This window comes from Pholcus phalangioides, unplaced genomic scaffold (assembly GCF_987345545.1).
Source record: "Pholcus phalangioides strain wild (caught in Gottingen) unplaced genomic scaffold, Ppha-v1.0 ptg000001l_1, whole genome shotgun sequence".
Lineage (NCBI taxonomy): Eukaryota > Metazoa > Arthropoda > Arachnida > Araneae > Pholcidae > Pholcus > Pholcus phalangioides.
The window spans coordinates 22,892,085-22,914,648 of NW_028301594.1; the positions used below are offsets into that span (position 1 = coordinate 22,892,085).

At 33.6% G+C, this 22,564-nt stretch overlaps 1 protein-coding gene across 1 annotated transcript in view; it reads right to left on the reverse strand.

Moving 5' to 3' along the window:
- Window positions 1-2,326: 2,326 nt before the first annotated feature.
- ds (dachsous cadherin-related 1) overlaps window positions 2,327-22,564 on the reverse strand; it is a 105,655-nt gene continuing 85,417 nt past the window's right edge. Inside the window, exons 12-22 of the mRNA XM_089232258.1 lie at window positions 21,658-22,027; window positions 20,547-20,795; window positions 17,359-17,510; window positions 16,028-16,243; window positions 14,827-15,038; window positions 12,655-12,940; window positions 10,904-11,190; window positions 9,548-9,689; window positions 9,114-9,285; window positions 5,725-5,932; window positions 2,327-4,881 (exon numbers count right to left, since the gene is read on the reverse strand). Coding sequence (XP_089088384.1) covers window positions 2,539-4,881; window positions 5,725-5,932; window positions 9,114-9,285; window positions 9,548-9,689; window positions 10,904-11,190; window positions 12,655-12,940; window positions 14,827-15,038; window positions 16,028-16,243; window positions 17,359-17,510; window positions 20,547-20,795; window positions 21,658-22,027 — 4,637 coding nt within the window. The 3' untranslated portion in view covers window positions 2,327-2,538. The remainder of the gene's footprint in view (window positions 4,882-5,724; window positions 5,933-9,113; window positions 9,286-9,547; window positions 9,690-10,903; window positions 11,191-12,654; window positions 12,941-14,826; window positions 15,039-16,027; window positions 16,244-17,358; window positions 17,511-20,546; window positions 20,796-21,657; window positions 22,028-22,564) is intronic.

The window sequence follows — 22,564 nt, forward strand, 5'->3', positions numbered from 1 at the left end:
GTTTTCTGTCTAATTTAATTTTAAAATTTCTTGTTTAATTCAATTTTTTTTTAAATTTTTTGGATAATTCAAAGTTGGGGGAAAAAGATCATGATTATTGTGTGAGCAAATTTGATTCGAAAAATTTCTACAAGAAGTCAGATTTTACTTTTCACAATCAAGGTGTTAAACAACAAATTTTTAAAGACTAATAAAAGTTTGAAAATTCTATTTTTCTCTACTTTTTTTTTATAATTTAATGGAGGAGTTCATTGCGGCTGTATATCACTTAATACCAACTAGCTGTTACCTGCAGCTTCGCTCTCGCATGGGTTTGGTAATCTGTAAATTGTTTTCCTTCCAATAACATTTGATAACCCCTTGGTTGTTGCAATTTCAGAAATTGTGTCTCTATATTATGAAATATAATACTGACCGAATTCTATATTTATAGCTTCCAGCGGTTTGCTCAGTGATGATTGCCCCATATAACTCTGAACCCCCCCCCCCATGTCCCCCTTACAGTATGAGTTTTGAGAAATCTTTCGTTAGTGAGTTTTCACATCAAACAAATAAAACTACTGACCAAATTTCATATTTATAGCTTCAGCGATTTTGGCTCAGTGATGATTGTCCCATATAACATTTGAGCCCCCCCCCTCCCCCATGATCACTTTAGGGGCCGAATTTCAAAAAAAACCTTCTTAGTGAGTTTGTGTCATGAAATAAAACTACTGACCAAATTCAATCAATATTGCTTCAATGGTTTCGGCTCAGCACGATTCCTCTGCATAACCTTTGAACCCCTCTTTATCACCCCCCCCCTTAGGGGTCAAATTTTGGAAAAACCCCCTTCTTAGTGAGCGTTTATGTCATGAAATAAAACTACTGATCCCAAATTTCATTAATATAGCTTCAGCCGTATCGGCTCGGCATTGATGAATCAGTCAGGACATATTATATATATAGATTATGTTTTTTTAACCTATAGGATCAAGGTGTACCATTTACAATCTGAATCTTTTTATCGCCATTGATTGTATGGAAAAAGTATCGGAAAGCTCAGATCATAATGTGAGTTAATGAATGTATAATATATCATTAATAAAAGTATATTTCCTTGATAGCATAATAATAGAAAAATTTGGGAAACAGTTTCGTAACTGATGATCATGAACCGTTTCCATGAATCAGGATTCGAACATGGGTCAAGAAATCCTGCAGTGATGCTGATTCCAGAGCATTGGAATAATGAAGCAGCTAAGACAGATCAATTATATTATGTTATTAAAATTCCGGAAACAATTTCAACAACTGAGGACAAAATTTCAATGATTTATAATCCTTACCCTCTTTATGTGAATGTTGATGATTACGTTGCAATTTACAGTCATTTTACGGATCCGGGATAGATTAATTGGTCTTATAATTAATCACCAAACTATTTTCCAGTGACTTTGGTTTTAGAAATAACCATGTTTCACTGTATAAAAAAGCCATTGTAAAAGCAGAGCTGCACGTACATGGATCATAGCATCTATTATGGCCTAATTTAGACATTGCTAACAACATACAGAAATTTTCATTAATAAGGGAGCCTTCTGACCTCCTACATAGTCTTGCAAATTGATAACAATAACTTATAGGAAAAAATTAGTCTGGTTCAAACTTAACTTCAAAATATGCAAAAATAAAAATAAACTTAAGAAAAAAAATCATAACATAAACGAAAGTCCTGAAAACTTAAAAAAAACCCAATGTTATGATAGTGGTCGGTTTCATACTTGACAAAAGTGATAACAGTATCTGAGTGATAACATTATCTGTGATTCTTATAAGCGGAATCTACTGTATACGGCAGGGGGGTTCTCAAACTTTTTCACCCAAGTCGTCCCTTTCCCCTATTCAATGCTTATCTGCAAGCTCTGCCGGCTCCCCAGAGCTGTTTAACAAATATTTTAGAAAAACCTTTGTCAGGGGCATCATGGAGCTGTGACCCTGACAAAGGTTAGAGGTGCACAGTTTGAGAACACCTGGTATAAAAAAAATAAGTATTTGGCCGTAAACGCCTTGTGATATAGGTAAAAGGGGGTTTTACTGTATTGCAAAAATTTTCAACTCTCTCGTTCTCCTAGCATTTTATGGTTAGTGCTTTGGTTTACAGCAATAAATTCAAAAATTTCTTTGTCACATTAATAAGTTCATTTCCACAATTAATGATAGAGTCCTTATACCAGCGTTCTGCCTGAGGAGTATCGTGCCCCCCCCCCCAAACATTGTGCATTTCTAGTATTTCTATCAGGGCGGTGTTATTGGCAAGTGCAAATAATGAGACACATTTTTATTTCCAAAAAAAGGTAAGAAAAATTTTATTGGGTAAAAGGGCGAAGGAGAAGGAAAAAAACAATTCTTTGGAATTTTGGCCCCTATGGTATCGGAAAAAAAGGAAAGCAGAATATTTACACTATGATAACACAGACATTCATATAATACAAAAAAACACACTTATTTACACAATGAACATTTGTTTTAAGTTTTTGAGCACATTAGATTACTGCATCATATATGCAATTCTGTCTCTGAGCCGGGTGATGTGATGTTCATAGTCCTGTTGTTACCATTGTTACTGTTATGACGCTGATGGTGGCTCATATTTGTACACAACATCTGTATGCTACTCGAACTTCCAGCAGGTAGCATCAAAGGCGATATAGACGGAGATCGCGTAGCTAATGGCGATAGTGCAGGGGAAAAACTTGGTGACATGGCAGGAGATGAAAAAGTACTATCATGCCCGATAGGAGAGCGAGGTAATGTAGGAAAAGATGGCACTTGACTAGTATGACCAGAGTTTAATGCCACGGGAGCGATAGATCGTGGAGCAACATTTGTTATCAGAGGTGGTGGCACTGTTTTCACCTGTGGATTCAGAGTTTGTTGTCCACCGGAAGAGTAAGATGAAGACACACTGTCATCTTTGAGTCTGGCTATTTCAGCAAATACGTGAGCTAGTGGTTGATACTGTGGCCCCCAGTCCAACAAATAATCCCAGTTATAACTTCCCGTGAGTTCTTCCTCACTGTGCACAATCGAACTAAGAGAGCCCGTCATTGAGGGTTCCACGTCATCACCGAAACCAAAATCCCTTGTTCCATCCACGACTCCATCATTTTCTTCTGTTCCAACCTCATTTAGTTTTGAGTATATCAGATTACTTATGTCAATACTGTCTCCGTCTTCGACCCCATCCTCATCGAATATGTGAATATTTTCCACACTGTAAGTATTCGAAACTTTACTGTAGTCCTGCACACTTCTTTGGTCTGACATGGATGTGCTGATTCCTAAACGCGCCAAATATTCTTGGGTATTATGCACAGATATATCGGACATATTATCGTCATCTCTGTGCAGGCCCACGTCTGCAACACCTAAACGTTGAAGTTTTTGCTGCTGGAGAAGAGGACCTTCATTTATCATGCGTATTTCTTCATCTTCAACATCATCTCCTTCTTCTGCTGAGCCTCGCCCACTTGATGCCGAATGAGATGGTTCAGAAACTTCAGATGTGCCAGTTGCATGTTGCGTACTCTCGGGAGGATCAAAATGTGTTATGTCACTATAGTGAGGAGGAAACTGAGAAATACTAGCAGAGCTGGAAGGCGGATGGTGTATATCGATTGTGTCAAATGAGCTATCGAAACCTTGAACAACAGCAGGTTTGCTGTTCCGTTTAGTCCTCTTTCTTAGGAAAAATATCATGCCCAGTAATATGAATGCCAGAATCGAAAGAGCTATCACGAGACCTAAACCCCAATCTGGAAGAGAACTGCCAGATTTCTGTTCGGCAGAATGTAAACGGGTGACATTCATTGAATAATCTATATAAATATTGACAACTGTGGAGCTGCTTAGAGAATTCGGTCGTCCACTACTTGCCAATATGTAAAGTGAAATGTCTTTATTCCTGATGTCTTGTCTTGGATGGTCTTCTCTCTGTAAACTAGACTTAACAGTTATCACCCCTGAGGAGCCGTTTACTTCAAAATAATTATGAGGATTTTTCAACTGATAAACAACACGTCCGTCCACGCCATCATCCATATCTGTGGCAAGTACACTTCCTACGACATACCCGGTAGGAGCATCACCAGGAACAATGAAATGGTATGAATTATGAGTGAAATCTGGAGGATATTCATCTTTGCTCTCGATATCCACTTGCACCTGAACAGTGGCATATTTACCACCAGAATCCATCGCCATAAGAGTAAAATAATATTTTTTCTTTATTTCATAATCGAAAACCACATGTGATCTGATCAAACCCGTCTCTCTTTCAACATGGAATTTGTCTTTACCCTCTCCATCACTGATAGAGTAGTTAAGCTGACCATATACACCCCTATCTGCATCTATAGCATGGGCCATGAACACCGGTGCACCAACAGGAGAATTTTCTTCCAGTGCTTCCTTGTACATTAGAAGTGGGAAATGGGGAGCATTATCGTTTTCGTCTTGAACTCTGATAAGAACACTAGCAAGAGCAGATAATGGCCTGTCAGGATCGCTATCTGTCGCTCTCACAATGAATTTGTATTCCTGCACAGTATCATAATCAAGTTTGTCACGAACAGTGATTATACCAGTGTTCGGATCTAGGTTGAATTTTTTCTCATCATTCCCTGATGTTATGTCATATAAAACTCTTGAATGTGGGCCCTCATCGATGTCTGAAGCAAAAACCTGAAGAACTGTTGTATCCAAGGGAACCATTTCTGAAACCGATGCTTCATAATGAGTCTGATTAAACACTGGCTGGTTATCGTTGATGTCATCCACAAAGATGTGAACTTCTGTTGTAGAATTCAGAACGGGGCTGCCACGATCAGTTGCAACAACCTGAAAAAGAAAAAAAAAATAGGGAATTAGCTTCTGCAGCGCAGACATTAAAATTATCAAAAGTACTGACAGTCATTTCTTATGCAGTTAAAATCAGATTCCCATTTATATTACAGTGACAATCCTATATAATGACACCCTTTACAGCAATAATCACCTGCATAATAATATTATGTAGGTCTAATCTCTGGTCCAGATGCACTTTTAATAGTACAGCTAAATCTCTCTTTTGCAGACACCGGTGGGACAAAAAAATTTGTCAGTGAAAGAGGGGTGACCGTAAATCAGGGTTTGAAATGCATACTTTTATTACACAAGGGGAAGGACATTTGGCCATAAAAGAGGGGTGACTGCATCCGAGGGGGGGGGGGTGTCAGTTAAGGGAGGAGTTCTATTTTATTAATACGTTCCATCTATAATCATACATTTCTCCAGCCTCTTGAGTATTGTGTTATAGGAGTTTTACTGTGTAATACAAATGCACATTACAATTTTGAATTTTTTACATGTAGTGGAGTCTCGATGATTCAAAGTGAATAATGGGACCATCTCAGATTACTGAAAACTCGAACCATCCGAAAAGCAATAGAAAATAGCTTTCCTTTTTTACACCATACTATAGAGGTACCAGAGATCAATAGGAAACTCCCCAGTCAAGGGATCAAGACCTCTTTCTAACTGCAATTTATCTCATTCATGAGGAAAAATGAGACAAAATGAAACAAAACTCATGCTTCAAAACTCATACCATCATAACACATTTCTTGTATATAAAAGACTTCACTGTGCTTGATAAACAATCTACTGAAATGGTCAAATAAGGAGATGTTAATAAATAAGCACCTTGAGCACAAAGCTAGCTGTTTGTTCACGATCCAATGACTTCATTAAAATAATTTCACCAGTAGTTCCAGCCACAGCAAATGTATTGCCATCATTACCCTCAGTGATTCTGTAGTCAATGTTGTGATTGGAAAAAGATTTATCGTGATCTGTGGCAGATACTTTAAGTATGGTGGCTCCTTTTGCAGCGTCTTCAGTTACGCGAGTTCTGAAAAAAAAAGATATGAACAAAAAATTGTATGATGTTTTCAGTCAAAAATGCTTCAAAAACAAAACCTATATAACAGGGGTTCACATTCTCTCTCGTTTGAGAAAGGTGTTTTGGTAGAAAAGAAAACATGATAAATACCTAGGCAGGCATTATTTCATCCATAAAAATATGTGAAATTGAGATCCATATGAGACATAGCAAATTAAGTTGTCAATTACAGAAAACAAAAGAATTATCAAATGCAAAAAAAAAGGTCAGTTACCGGGAAAAAGATTTTCAAAGGCAGAGAGAGGTGGGGGGGGGGGGCAATTACAACCAAAACAATTGTCAGGCGGAAGTGAAGTTGCCAACTACAGCGAAAAGATTGTCATAGACAGGTAAAGTTACCATTTATAGCTAAAATTTCTGAAAAATTGACAATGGTGGAAAATGATGGCTAGTGCAACTCGCAATGAATAAAAGTGTAATTCACCAAAAAAAAAAAATTTATGCTAGAGATTAATTTATTTACATGACTATAAGTATAATCATGGGTCATAATTATCATAATATAAGTCATGAAAATTATCTTAATTTTTGATTTCAAAAATCTCACTAATCCTCCTTGAAAATAAGGGAAAAAAATGGCAATTTCATAAAAAGGTTGGGAGGGCCAAAATTATATATGAAACATCCTGTAAAATAGGGTCTTATGGTCACCTTATACATACAGATTTCTGCCCCTAACGGAGGGTTTTGCATTCTTGCTACATGCAGTAGAGTCTTGTGTAGTCAACATCTCTATAATAAATTTCTCTACGTAATAGAATTTCTACCAGAACACTCATTTTTGTTAATTTACTCTATACTAAAAATTATTACTCCATCACACACAGATAAATGAACATGTACTCCATACAATGAACATTTTGATAGAGTGAAGTGACCGCTGTATGGAAAAACGTATATATTATTATATATTATTAAACTTATATATTATTTTCAAAATCAATAATCAAAATAAAGTTACTTTAAATTTTACTTTCATTGTATTGCATTTTAGATATAAGGAATATCTTCCTAGAGCCAGATGGTGGGGAGGTTCTGCAATGAAGTCTCCTGTTCAAAAAAACATTTTCCTCAGGCGGGCGGTGATTCAAGGGTGGTCGATTAGGAAAAAATGTTTTGAATTTAATCTAATAGCTTTATTGACTGTTAGAAACATTCAATAAAGATATTAGATGGCAGCACAAAAGTCGTTCAGCAGAACGAAAACAAGTGACAAAGTTAAAATAAAATTCAAAATGGTTTTTAGCAATATATAGACACATATAGTGATTTCAAAAATTTACTAAAAAATATCATTATAGAAGGATTTATAATAGTAAAGGATATCGTTGTATTCAGAAGAGTTTAAAATTAGCCTATAGGCAATTCCGAACAAGATTTGAAAAAATATTGTTGTAGAGGGATTTGTTGTTATATTGAGTAGTAGTGAGTTGTAGCGAGATTTCACTGTATTTTTTAGGTGATTTCATGGGAAAAACTGCCGCCTATACTTAGAGCTAAGAAATGTGACATTTTTTTCTTGTTGCTAAGGTACAATATGATATGCTTGCAAGTGGGGAGACTAAATTATGCATTTTTGGGGAGGTTGGTGTTTTTTCCTTCTTTTTTTTTTTGAAGGAAACGACAGAATGAAACATCCATCTACTAGTAAAGTGTACATCATTAAGATGTGCCTTTTTAGTACCAAAGAGAAGCCAATTGAACCACTGGTACGTCACAAATACTATGTACAGAATTTATAAAGGATGTTTCATTTGTTTTTAGAAATTTTATGATTTATAAACGCAAAAGAGATGAACAATATGAATGGATTTTGTATACAAATTTATATTGAGTAATTCTAGATAACTTTCTGTACATTATGATTTTATTTCACATATTTTTTTTATGTTCAGTATTGGTCGATATGAAATCATGCAAAATAGAATTAGAATGAGTAATCGATCTGTCATTATATATTTTTTTTAATTACCTAAAACATTATGAAAATTTTCATTCTTTATTAATATTTACCAATGAAATGATAGGCAATACCACTATATCCTTTTAAGTTAAAACTAACATATTGAAAATTCATCAATATCATGTTATTCAGAAGCAGTGGTTACACCACTAAATCCATCTCCTTTCTGAGGGAAGCAAAAAAAAAAAAAAAAAATTCTCACCATATTTCACATTCATTAGGCCCAGACATTACATTTATCAAGTAATTCCATTAAATATTTTTGAAAATGAAACCCTCCTAGGGTTAAGAGAATTAGAAATTGATTAAGTGATGAATATTACAGAACTTTGTTAATTTATCTATTATGCAGTTAATCTAACAAATCTAACAAAATTAGCTCGCAAATAGTTTGCATTATTTCTTTGCTTACTGACATTTGCCTACACCCTCTCAGCACATACATATAATATATTTGAACCCAGTGATTCCTAACGAATGACAACCATGACTTCCTTGTCCTAGTGAAGCTTATACTTTTGTGGTTGATGTCATTAACAACTCTATAAGTCAGATAAGTTCTGATTCCTTCTAACCACTCAGTACTTAACAAACATATCTTTGTCTGGGCCCAACACTTTTTTTTCTTTCTTATAGAATTTATTTTCTTGTTTTAGAATTTTCTTTCCTTGTTATCTTAAGCTTGACCCAACACTTGAGAACTGGGATGAAAGCTGTAAGAACTACTGAATTTGAATTATGCAGTGGATCCCACTAATAAAGTTCCTGCTTGGTACTACCTATTTTCATGGCCCCAACTCTTTTTCTTACTCTCATTATAAGTTTTCCCATCTACAGTGTTTTGCTGCCTACAAGGTTTTTTCATGACAGTTTTTAAAAGAATATTATAAGTGGGATCCACTGTATTTTGAGCATAAGAAGTATTAACCAGATATATTTCCTATATGGTAGCATTACTATCATCATGGTAGGAGTATTTTCTCCATTTTTGCATATTGTATTAAATGTCATTGTATTCAAAGTCATTTGAAATAAATTTTTACAAATTGGTTGAAGTCTTGTGAGGTAATTGATAATTCATAAGATCATGAGGACAAGCAACACATAGAATAGTTTGATTCAATACCTCATATATAAAACTTGACAAAATTTTGCATGGTGACTTACGTATATATTGGACTAGAGAACTTGGGAGCATTATTGTTCACATCCACAACTTGAACATGCACTGATGCCACGGCTGTGAGTGGTGGTTCTCCTTTATCTTCAGCAGTAACAACTAGCTGAATGGTTGGTCGTCGTGGATCAAACGTCAAAGTTCGGTTTGTGTATATTGTACCTGATGAAAAATAAAACCATAATATTCATAAATGATTTCCCGTAATTATAAGTGATTCCTAACTTAAAACCGTCCGTAACTTACTCCTTCTGTAATTATAAGTTATTGAAACTAAAGCCAGGCTTAGAACCACTGCACAATCTTCTTTTGCGGTTTCAAATGCTATAAACCCATTGCATGACATTCCCGAGCAAAAACTGTTGCATAATATAAAGCTAAACAAGTTTAAAGAGAAAAATGCATAAATATTTTAAAAACTTACCGACATTTTCATCGATGTAAAATCCTTCTACAGCAGACATACCAAGACTATAATGGATACGGGCATTTATACCGGAATCCAAATCAGTAGCATTTACTGTTATAACTTCGTATCCTGGTTCTACTAACTCTGGTACAGAAATCTGTGATATCAAATATGAGAAAATAATGTCACATTTGTTATGGTATTAAAATTGAAATCAGAAAATTTTAATGAACACTACTGGGGAAGCCCTATCTATACTCTTACAAAAGACCCTGGAAGGCTGACATTATGGTATTGGATATATAAGTCAATGGAAGAATATTATGATTCACTGCATTAAAGATAGACTGAATGGAGTCACAAAATTGAAGATGGACAAACTACAGTGTTGGCTAATGAAGATAGTTCGTTCTGGAATCATGTTTGTTAGCAGAAACACAATTTCCCATAGGTTTCTAAGAGAAAATTGTTTGATTCAATGCAGGTACTGCCTAAAATTTAAAGATAAATTTTTTTTTAATATCAAGGAGCATTACAAAAAAGACAAAAATTGACCATAGGCTAAAATGAGCAGCTCCAAAATTGGATAAATGAGAATTTACTGGAAGATGAAATACTGAAGATCTTTTTATTTTGCACTATGCACACAACTAATACCAGCTTTAGCTGGTGTTGAAACAACCCAGTCGAATTTGTAAGTGCCCCATAGATTTGTGATTTGATCAGCTCATTTCTGTGTCTTGTATTTATGCAGGTGAAAAAGATAAGCTCGTAGAATGTTCAGACACTTCAGTTTGATGCTAAGAGTCTTGTGCTGAAAGAACGCGATGCTCTGAAAACATAGGTTTCTTTGTTTTCTTCAATGCATTTTCCAATAGCTGAATCTTTCATTTCACATGAAATGATTCAAAAACTTTCTGAAAAGAAGTGCAGGTACATCTCGAAAAAGTTTCAGAGTTGGACATGAGTTAATTGGGCTTGAGTGACAGTAATTATATATCTGTTGATTATTGGTGCTAAAATAGCTTACGACATGGCTGTGTCATGTGAGTGTTTGCATCCATATCAATGAGAATTTTCATTAGCTGAGGCAGAAAAACCGCGGAAAAAATCTTTTATAAAAAAATTTGTAAGCCGAGGCATTCGTTAGTCAAGGCATCACTGTATTCTATTGACTGAAGCACATCAAAAACATTATTCACTGATGATTTACATATGGTTATATGTATTGCAAAGAAAGTTTTTATTTGACTTGCATGAAATTATTTTGCAGTTATGCGTGTTAAAATTAATTTAATTTTTCAAATCTCTCTACAAAGATAACTACAATTACCATTACTGAAATTATAAATTAGAATGAACATGAGATACCTGATATGGTTGCTGACCAAATATGGGTGGATTGTCATTGATGTCAGTAACATGGACAGTGACTGAAGTGGAGGCTACATGAGCAGAATCCGAAGCATGTATCAGAATGAGGTAGCTCTGTTTTTCTTCATGATCTAGTGGCTTGGCCAGAGTGATGCGCCCGCTAAAACGATCAATACTGAACAAATTGCTGGGATTTCCATTCTCGGCAAAACTGTAAATGAGGGCTGGATTTGTGTCAACATCATTTGCTGTTATAGTTGTAATTACTGTACCAACTTTAGCACCTAAAAAAATTATTTTGATATGATTAGGTTGCATTATAAATTTTCATCATTTAAAAGAATAAAAAAAAATATATTTCTACAATAGAAAGAAAAGTTCTGAAGATATTTATATTAAAAAAAATCAAGAAACTACATAAATGACATCCTATTGATTATTATATTAGAAGTTGAAATTTATCACTACAGTGCATAAAATCAGTAAATATACTGTATACAAAGGTTTGACAAATTGGAATAAAAAAATTAGATGCAGAAAATATATATGTATAAGAAGCCAGACATTTTCTTCCTGAATAAGACAGTCCAAAATAATTTTTTTAAACTTTTGTAAGACTTATTGATCCCTGATCCCTTTTTATGTTGATGTTTGGTGCAAACACAGAAAACAAACTACTTTACCATACACCAACTCCCGTCATATTGCCATACTGCAATTTCCAACCGATGGAGTTGGGTGGAGATGAGGGCTCAATCTATTGGTTGTCACCCCCAGGCTGGATAGGTGGAGAACTTGTTGACGATGACCTTACCCCAGACTGAACCTGTGGATCCAGTCGGTAACCTACACTGTGGAAGATGAGCATCTTACCACTGCACCACTTGGGTAGAAGTTCGACATTATTCACTATTTCTCCTGTAGCAACCCTAGTCCAACCTGTGTGCCAAGAGCAACTGTCTCTAGCTTTTTGACGGAGGCAAGATCAGGAATGTCATTAATTCCTCTCATCGCCAATTCCTATGGTTTTATCATCAATCTGTTGGTTTCCAGCTCTCCGGCCAGATTACTGCTGCCTACAGACTCCACAAACCAGGCAAGTATGAGGTTAATCTTTTGTGCTGCTTTTTGTTTTTCTCTGGCTGCCTTGGCTCAGTGTGGAGTCATCCTTAGATGCTTTAGTGAACTTACAGAATCTCTAATGATCCTACCACAGGTTCACCTATAGTAACTTTGATACAACTTTTACTTCCTCTGAATGAACAAGTTTGGTGATCTTTCTGGCAGGTCTACTCAGACAGATGCCCAGAGAGAATGGAAGTCTGAAAAGCAAACGAATTAGTTCAGTTGGTAGTAATGATGAGCTGTGTGTACAAAAAGCAGGGATGTAGTCGTTAGGCACAAACACTGCAATAAGTTCCAAAAACTTTGTGTTGCCCACAGACACCAATTTAATTATCACATGTAGAAGATTTTAGGAGGGGGCAATACCAATTTTTTAGTTGCTATGGCGACTTGGTGGCTGGGATATGTCGAGTTTTGATATATATAGAGAGAGTGAAACTTAGCACCATATAACAATAAATTAGTGATAAAATGAATTGGTGATTGTTTATATTATAGTCATTGTCTTTGCCAGTGGAGGGATGTCATTTTAGTGGTAACGTCATTTTAGAGACAAAATATAAAGAAATGTGTTGAAAATTTGACTCGTGTCAAAATAATTTTAAAAATATCATATTCTTTACCTTCGCTAATACTGACAATGCTATGAGGAGGAAAAACAGGCTGATTGTCATTTACATCAATGATAGATATTTGTAAAGTGCAGGTGCCACTAAGTTGAGGTGAACCTTCGTCTGTTGCAATAATTGTAAGGTAATAACTTTCTCTTATCTCTCTATCGAGCACAATATTTGTCTTAATTATGCCACTGAAAGGAGGGTCAATTATGAATGCGTTGTCCAGGTTTCCATCAACAATATGGTACAGAACCAATCCATTCCCATCGTGATCTTCATCAGTTGCTGTAACCTAGTAGAAAAGACAGAATAACAAGGAATAAATTATAAGTATTTCGATGAGAATTTAGGATATCTCAAATGTATAAAGCTTTGCAAAAATATTTTCAAAAGAAATTGAATATTTTCTTAAACATGTGTTCTGAACAATTTATCTCTTTCAGATCCTGCATTGCGGGTTGCTTTTTCTCACTGTGGAAATTTTTTTTAACCTCAGAGTGACATCCCTGACATAGAGGATTGTGGGAGTTTTGAGGTTAGAAATATGGTGAATATGAACTTTGGGGGCTCTCATCAGAGGGCAGCACTTAAAATTGAATTTTCAAGGTTTTTTTTTAGATGGCTTCAAAAGGAGAAAATGTGCTTTATTACGTAAAATTTAGCAATAGACTTCTAAATTTTTTTTTTATCTGAATATGAATATATATCCTGCATCATCTTGGCTAAAAAAATTTGAACGAAGCGAATTATTTCTTTACAAAAATAGATAAAGAAATTGAAAATTCAAAAAAAGTTTTGCTGACATTCATGTTTTAAATATATTTTTTGAGTATCGAAAATGCAAAAACATCTTGAAAATTCCAAAAATAAATGCTCGGGTCTGAAATGGTTATTTGAACCCTTTATTGACAAATTTTTAGCAACAAATTTGGGTGGTGTGTAATTTAACCCTTAAACTGCACAAATAGTCTGAGATGTGTCTCTTTTTTCTCCTCACTAGAGAAAATTATTCCCATTTTTTCCTCTTATATTGGAAATCATCAATAAGCAGTTCAACTTAATAAGCTCATTGTTATTCATGAGTGATGGATGCATTTTAAGGGTAAAAATCCACTTAAAATAAAAGTCTTCAAAACTGGAGTTTTTGTTTACACATTGGCAATAAGTAGTAGATAAGTGAATTTGATTATTCTCTTTTATTTTACCTGTGATATGTCTTCTTGAATGGTCGTTCTTAATTTCTCCTCTTAAGAAGAGAAAAATTGCTATAGAGTTGAACAAAAATGTCTTTTTCCTTAACCCTTTTCGTCGTGGTGTCCTCATAGTGGGACCACCTGTTTACATTTTTTTTCTATGGGTTCTAAAAAGATTGTTTGCCCCTCAACAGGTTAACCTCACCTTATGGTTGCTGAACAATGAAGCGTGCAATCATTTTAAATAGACTAGGTTGAGTTAGCTCATCCTTCTCACAAAAGTGATTAAAATCCTTTTGAAAAGTTAATGCTTCCAAGCAGATAAACAGACCATCTAGAAATAGTTTGCTCCCTTCTCCAAGATGCTTCTAAGCAAAAAAAAATTTATGTGTAAAGTAATAATTTTTAAAGTGACTAAAAATTTCTTATGCAATTATATTGACAATACTTTTGTTTGTAATGAAAGTCTTATTTAGCATCTGTATAAAATATTCATGAAAACATGTAAAATTAATATGGTAGCAATTTTTTAAAAAAGAGAATCTACGTGTGTGTACGATACATTTGGAAGCAGTGTTTGCCAATACACATCTAAATGTGTGAGTGATTCACACATCAAAATTTAATTTCACTCCTCTAAATTTTGTTGAGGAGTGAAAATACTTCTTGAAATTTCAGATGATTTTTTTAAACAGTTATTTTTCACTGATGAGACTAAAAAAATACCCCCTAAAATTTTAGAAAGGAGTAAAATTACTGTTAGACATGATATTTTTGGGGCACACTTTTTGGAAGTATGGGTAGAGAAACATTTATCTCATATGTCCATAATTTCCAAAAGATTCTTGAGTTCAAGTAACTTTTATTCAGTAAAGCAAAACTGCTTGTATTGCATTTATTGCATTTATTAAATTATTCCATTGAATGACGAAATTAAAAAAAACTGTATAAGGACATATATGTAGAAGAAAAAAGAAAAACAAACCTGAGTAACGAAAGTTCCTTTATTGTTACCTTCCCACACTGAAGAAATATATTGGTTTTGAGAAAATGATGGTGGATTATCATTTTCATCTATGAGTTGCACAACGATGGAGGTATAAACATATAAAGCTCCTTCTCGAGCAGACACAAGCATTTGGAGTTGAGTTACCATTTCATAATCCAAATGCTTTGGGTTGCTCACAGTGATCAGACCTGCGTTGAAATAAGTAGTGATACCACAGGTAAATATAAATAAAATAAATAAATATATATACTGTATATATGTATAATAAAATGCAGTGAAACCCGAATATAACCATACTCTGCACACCAAAAAAAATATTGTTGTAGAGGAGTTATCGTTATATTGAGAGGTAGCATTATCATCAGGTGTCACCAAATTTATGATGTTCTTGGCATCTCTTCTGAATAGACATTGTTAGTACCCATGACAGAATGCATTTGTGAAAATTTATTTGCAGCGAAAAATTCCTATGTTAATTGATTATTCCACATTAATTGATGAATAAAATTCATTTACTTATTTCACCCTGTGCATAGTAGTTTACCTCATCACACTTTTATGTGTTCATCCATATTTTTTATGGCCATCTTTTTTTTCAGAGCCACCTCGTTGCCAATTAGCTTATTGTGGCGTTTTAGTTTGACAAAAAGTAGCTTCATGACAACTTCATTAATACTTTCGGATGGTAGTCAGTTCAAAATAATCTATTGTTATTTAAAAATCCCTTTAAACAACAAACACTGAGAAATTAAAAAATATATCAAAGGTAATTTCGAGTGAAATATAAAAAATATCATTATAGAGGGATTTATCGTTATAAAAGATATTGTTGTATTGAAAGAAGTTTAACATCAGACTATAGGCAATTCCATACAACATTAAAAAATATATAGTTGTAGAGGGGTTTATTGTTATAATGAGTATTGTTGATTGGTTTCACTGAAAAATATAAATATATATTTTTTTCAAATATATTAAAAAAATATATATATAATGATATAAATATATATATTTTTTGTTACAAAGTTTGCATCTTGGTTTTCTTTATTGTGAAGTGTTTCGGGAAATCTATCGGAAATATACAGTATTTTCACAAAGAGTTGCATACAAATTGTTTTTAATGGTATTTGTGATTGATCTATGAATTTTTCTTAGAAAACCAGATGGGTAAACTTACCTGTTCTAGAGTTTATTTCAAACGTGTTCTCCTCATTTCCACTTTTCACTGTGTATGTTATGGATGATGCATGAGGTGTCAAAGAGATAGCTTTAACTTGTAAAACTTCGGTACCACTGGGTGCATTTTCACGTAGATGGATTATGTAAGAATCATTTTGGAAATATAGAGCACTGCCATATCCAGCATCTTCTCCCACATGTATTTCGAGAATTCCTGAAAAAAATTTTAAAATGAATCATATAAAAGAATGTATTTGTTTTTTTTTGTTTTTTTTACAAAGACAGTTTTTCCATTTTTGGCCCAAATAAAAACTTTTTCTCCTCTATTCTTTGGGATAAAGCTTTAGCAAAGAAAGAACATGTTGAGATCTCTCAGTGAAAAAAAGTTTTTAATAAATATTTTCTACGTATTTTTTATTTGAATAATTCTTATAAATGGGATAGATGGCAATTTTTGTTGACAAATGCTTACTGCATTAGACATACAGGATTTTCAATTTTTTAACATTCAATGCTCCTAATTGAAAACATGTTGAATTTTTTTAAAATAAAAGCAGTTATTGTTATCCGAATGTGTGAGATTACAAACGTAATTCAGAAAACAAAAATTTTGTCAATTTGAGCAATTATAGAAGAAATTTATTTTTCCAAAATAATTCATTTTTGATGTTAAAAAAATATAATTTTGTTATTTTAATGTTATTAATTGTTATCGTTAATTGTCTAATTGTTATTTATTTTAATTATATAAAAGCCATAGGTAATAGTATAGCCATAGGTAAGTCAAGAAAATGCACAATAAATTTTTCCTAAGTTTCTCAATCAATATCTCTTAACTAAAAAAAATCAGAAGAGGGAAATAAAAAGGAAAAAAAAATTTAAATTAACCAAAATTCGTATTCAGCCTTTAAAAAGGTTAAAATGAGCAATTCAAATATATACAAAAAAAGTTTTGATTTTCCTTATGCATTTTGTATTATAAACTACAGAAATAGATGGATACCACTCCATAAGGGTAAGAAAAAAAAAAATTTTCAGCAACCGAAATAATTAATAAGCGACTGAAGCAGCATACTAATCTCATTGTCTATGAGTGATAGGAGCAGTTTAACTCCCTTTAGAATTTATTTCAGAAAATTTTTCCTTGTTTAATTTTGTGTATTATATGAATTAAAAAATATAAACTCCATTTTGCCTTCATGGAAAAGCAAACTAATTTTTCTCCAGACACAAATGATTGTCTGATCATAAATATTTCACATTTCAGTTGCTCGACAGCTCATTTTTCAATTTTTCAAACGAAAAATAATAATGATAATAATATTTTACCAATAGAGACACGAGGAGGATGTCCTTTATCTGTAGCTTCTAATTCACAATGAAATATTTGTCCTGAATCAGCCAAAAGGCTGCCTGCAACTGTAACAATTCCAGTGTCTGGATCTAGATGGAATCTACCTCCTAGGTATGAATTTGAAAAGCTAGCAATAAAGGAGAATATTTTAGTTATATGTTATAGATGTAGATATGTAAGATAAATCATATACATTGTATATGATGTGTACTGCACTAAAATGAGATTCATGCTAGAACTTATGTGGTTAACTCTAGAAAATATGCAGATTGCAGGTTTTTGCAAAAAAAGAAAAAAAATGTTCTCAGAGGAAAATTGATCAAAATTGTAATGTCATAATTAGAGCCCGGATTATATGCAAATGCATATGTGCATATGCTTTTGCATATTTTGACCTTTTTTAGCATTAATGCATATAAATGCATAAAATCAAAGAATTTTCAGTATTGCATATTTGAAGGCATATTTTGAAGGTTTATTTAACTCACTCAATTTTTTTTTATAATTTTTCAAATAAATATTTTTATAATATCAATTTTTTTCCCGCAGGTGAAATTTAGTGAATTAATACATATTTATAAAGTATTTTACGAATATTAGCCGTTTTATTGTCGTGTTAAATTTTTTTTTAGAAATTTAGAAATAGTGTCGAAATTTTTTGTTACTGGTATTTTCGTTATTGAGCAACTACAACGAACTAAAAGTAGAGAAGATGCATTTTAAAAACACATCTGCTTTTTCTTGCATGGTAATTTTTTTAATGCATATTTTCTCATTTTTTGTACATACTTCGGAATTTTTGACTTTTTCAAGATTTCTAGTGCATATTCTGGAGTATTTAATGCATATTTTGGGATTTTCAGTGTATATTTTGGCATTTTAAGTGCACATTTTGTATTTTAAGTGCATATTTTTGCATTTTTCAGTGCATATTTGCATATTTTGCCACTTTTTTAGTGCATATAATCCGGGCTCTAGTCATAATATATGTTTCCTTCTTTCTTTCATGCATCATGCCATGTTTCCCATTAAATAGTGACTTGGAGTATTCCGTTTTATACAGGGTAATTCTAGATTTATGGGACAAACTTTAAGGCTAAAACAAGCATTTTAGTCATAGAATGTGTGGTCGAATCGCAATAGCAAAAGCGGTAGGGAGTGTTTTTAAAGAGCGCACAACAGCAGTTCACCAAAAACTAATATAATATTTTTCAAATGGATTGATTGCGATAGGTGCTATCAATCATTTGAGGTTATTGCTACCAATCAATCATTGCACCTTAAGATTGGAGTTTGTTTTTTATTGGTGCAAGGACCATCAAGGTTGTGCTATCCCAAACAATGATCAAGTGGTATAATGACTTATAACTCTATAAGTCATATTCTACCACAAGTCACTATACTTATTCACTATAATGACTTGTGGTAGAATTTGCATTACCCAGGTTGCACCATGAGAAGGCTACCACATTACAATATCCTGCACCCTCGAATGGTTGATGCACTTATCCCAGCAAATCCATCAGAAGAATACGATATTTGCTTTTGGTGAAGAGCTGTTGTGCTCTCTCTAAAAACACCCTCTACCAGGGCTGAACAAACATATTTCCTGACATGCCCAGGGCATGTAAATATTTTCACTGGACATGTATTTTTTCAATAACATGCCCACATGGACATATGAGAAAAACCCCAAAAAATGTGTTTTTCCAGCATCCCTTCCATAAAACATTTGAAGTAAAGGCCTTAAAAGACCAATTTTTATGCAACTGAAATTATTACTAGGCTGCGATTAATCATTTTATGACTTACCACAATAACTGTATTGGTGCATAATAAGCAGGACTGGTTCTTGACATTTTTCAAATGTAAGTGAATAATATTTTGGTGATTAAAAAAAATCGCTTAGCAACTTCTGCGACCATGTAGTTTGCAGGATTCAAGATCTGGCCCTGCAAATATGAATTTTTTATACATCTAAGGGTGGGGCTGACAATGCTACAGCCCAGGGACCCGGGACTATTCTTATCATTTTTTTTTTGTTTTTCATGCTATAAATTCACTATAGAAAGTGCTCATGAGAAATGTGTTCTTGGGGCCCACAAGAGAATACAGCCTTGGGGGGGGGGCTGCTGTCGGTTTTCGGATAATAAAACTAGATGACATAAAATGGGCATGTGATTTAGACACTTTTTTCCCTCAACTGAAATATGTTTCCATAACCGGTTGAGAAGAAAAAGGCTTGGGTAAGAACTTCCCAGATGAGCTGTGTAATAAGATTTGTTGACGGTAACTTCTAAATAGTTGTTATTTAGGAGCTACTGGTTATTATCAGTTCATTTCCAGCTAAGACTTTGTCAGACAGTTGCGATGGATTATGTAGTCAATGCATCTTAATTTAATTTTTACCACCCTTAATATTTTGCTGCCTGGTGCTACCGTGCCCCTCGATGGGCAAGTCTGATCCTGGAATGTGGATCGGCTATGATCCCTTGCGGGAAGAAAGGTGGACAGTGACTCACCAACTTTTTTTCAGACACACAGTGAGAAAAATTGTAATTGAATGATCTTAGATTTTCAAGTCTTGACTGCATTACTTCATGAGGATCAGTATCGATAGTCCAAAAATGAATAAATTTGACTCTGGATCTAAGGAATGTCTTAACAAGGGAGGAGGACAGTTTCACCATATTTTAAAAACTTGTGTATCCATTATGCTTTTTTTTTGAAAGGGATTATGTGAATAATTATTAGGTAAAAGTATTTTGTGCATTTTTTTAACAATGAGAAATGACTTTTACTGTGAAATAATTAAATCCAGTGATAATATTTAGCAATATTTTTCAGGCATGTAAAATATTCATTCAGTCATGTATTATTTTAAGTCATACAGCCCAACCGGCATATAAAGTTTTGTAGATCTGTCCAGCCCTGCCCTCTACTGCCTTTACTATTGCGATTCTATGACAGAAAATGTTTGTTTAGGAGTACCTCTTTAATGCTAATCTACCTGGTTTTTCCCTTATATTTTACGCTAAATGATCATTCAGCTTCCCATACTTTTTTTTTCAAATTACTCAATGGAAGCTTCAGAGAACTATTTGACAGGTATTTGAATGCTTCTTAGTATTTTTTAATTTCAAAAAATTCCATGACTCTTTACCTGTATATAATCTCCCCATTTGGACCTTCATCCCCATCTTCAGCTTCAATTTGCATGAGTAAGGACCCAGGAGCTGCATGAGCAGAAACAGATGCAACAAATGGATATTTCTTGAACTTGGGTCGATTGTCATTCACATCAACAACTGTAACATAAATCACAGCTTTTTCGGAGCGTGCATTATAAGTTCCACCATCAGTAGCACGGACTTCTAAGACATAATATGCTTTCTTTTCTCTGTCAAAATGCCTAAAATTTACCAAAGAAAAAAAAAATTAAACAAAAGTTTCATTATCTTGATGCATTTGGACAGAATATATTCCACGTGTATACATATAATGACATTTACCATATTTTAACAAGTATAAGCAATCCCCCCTCTGAATTTTGAAAACAGTTTTCATTAAACTTAACATTTTCATAAACTTTACATCGTAGGAACCATTAAATTCCTCATCACTGTCACCTGATACATCACAATCAGCTACATCAACTAGTACATTATCATCATCAAAGTCACTCTCATCGTAAATTGTTATGAATTGAATAATTTGTCAATATCTATAATGCTATCCATGCATAAGGAACTCTTATTTTTGGGACCCAATTTTTCACAAAAAGAGATTCTTTATACACTCTAAAATTTGGTACTTTTCAAGCACAATTATATTACTACACAGTTGATCCAGATATAATGAATCTGAAGAAACTGATAATTTTATTAGTTAAATCAAAGTCAAATTGATCAGGAGCATAAACACACTCTAAATGGCAAATTTTAATAGCTATTTATTTTGGGGTTGCTCTTGAATCCTTCGCTTGCACAATACAGAACGACTTCGTTTTTTAATCAGTGAAAATTGAATCAAAACCCTTGTCCTATACACAAATAAATATGGTAGTTAAGATATGCTTGAAAGCCAGATAATCTTAATGACTTTCCCCAATGGGTACCAGTTTTCTCATTATTGATTATTATTAGTTTCATTATGGAGCCATGTGGAATAACACACATTAAACCAACCTAATATTTAAATAAAAACCTCAATATTTTCTGTTTCATGAAAAATTCATACAGTAATTTTAAATTGAATTAATAAGACATAATTACCCAGCTGTAGTTATCACTCCTGTTGTGCTATCTATACGGAAGAGAGATTTAGTTTCATTCATCAAGGAATATGTTATAATGCTGTTTGTTCCGTCATCCTTGTCATGAGCGCGGACTCTCAGTACAGTTGTATTAAGAGGAACATCCTCTGGAACAGTAATACTATACTCCGCTTGTTCAAACATTGGGTCATTATCATTTTGGTCCAGTACTATCACCGAGATATTACATGTACCGGCCAGAGATGGCTCTCCTTGATCATGAGCAGTCACAACTAATCTGTATTGTGAAACTTGTTCTCTGTCTAGTGGACGGCTGGATAGTTGGCCTGTGTGTAAATCAATGTTGAACATGTTTCCGATATTTCCATCTGAAAAATAAGAAAAAATAATTAGATTTGCAGAAATAAAATAAGTATAAAAAATATGCAAATATAATGGAATACATGTAAATAAAACAAGATGAATAAGAATTTGAAATTTTGTGTAAATATCATGGTGTTATGTTACAGTAATAGTAACAAAGTTATGTGACAGGGCTGACGACAACCACAAAAGTCAAAGTCGCGTAAGTCAGGGAACAGTTTTCCATAGAAATGTATATAAATATTAGTTAACTGGGACCAAATTTTTGAAAGAACACCTGTCTTTTGCAACTTATTTTAACACATACTTTACTATAATTGTAATGCTATAGTACTTTTCTATGGCTTCATAAAATCTAACTAGCATTGTGTCTACTACTAAACCACACATGCATCTCGTCCGCATTCTTCTGCCGAACTTCTAACGAACTGGTACATGTTCGAATGTACATGTTGTGAACCTAACGTGAAGTTTGTTTCTGTGCAATGCTTGATATAGTGCTGCCATCTGCTATATATTTTTCAAACTATGAGTGGAGTGTA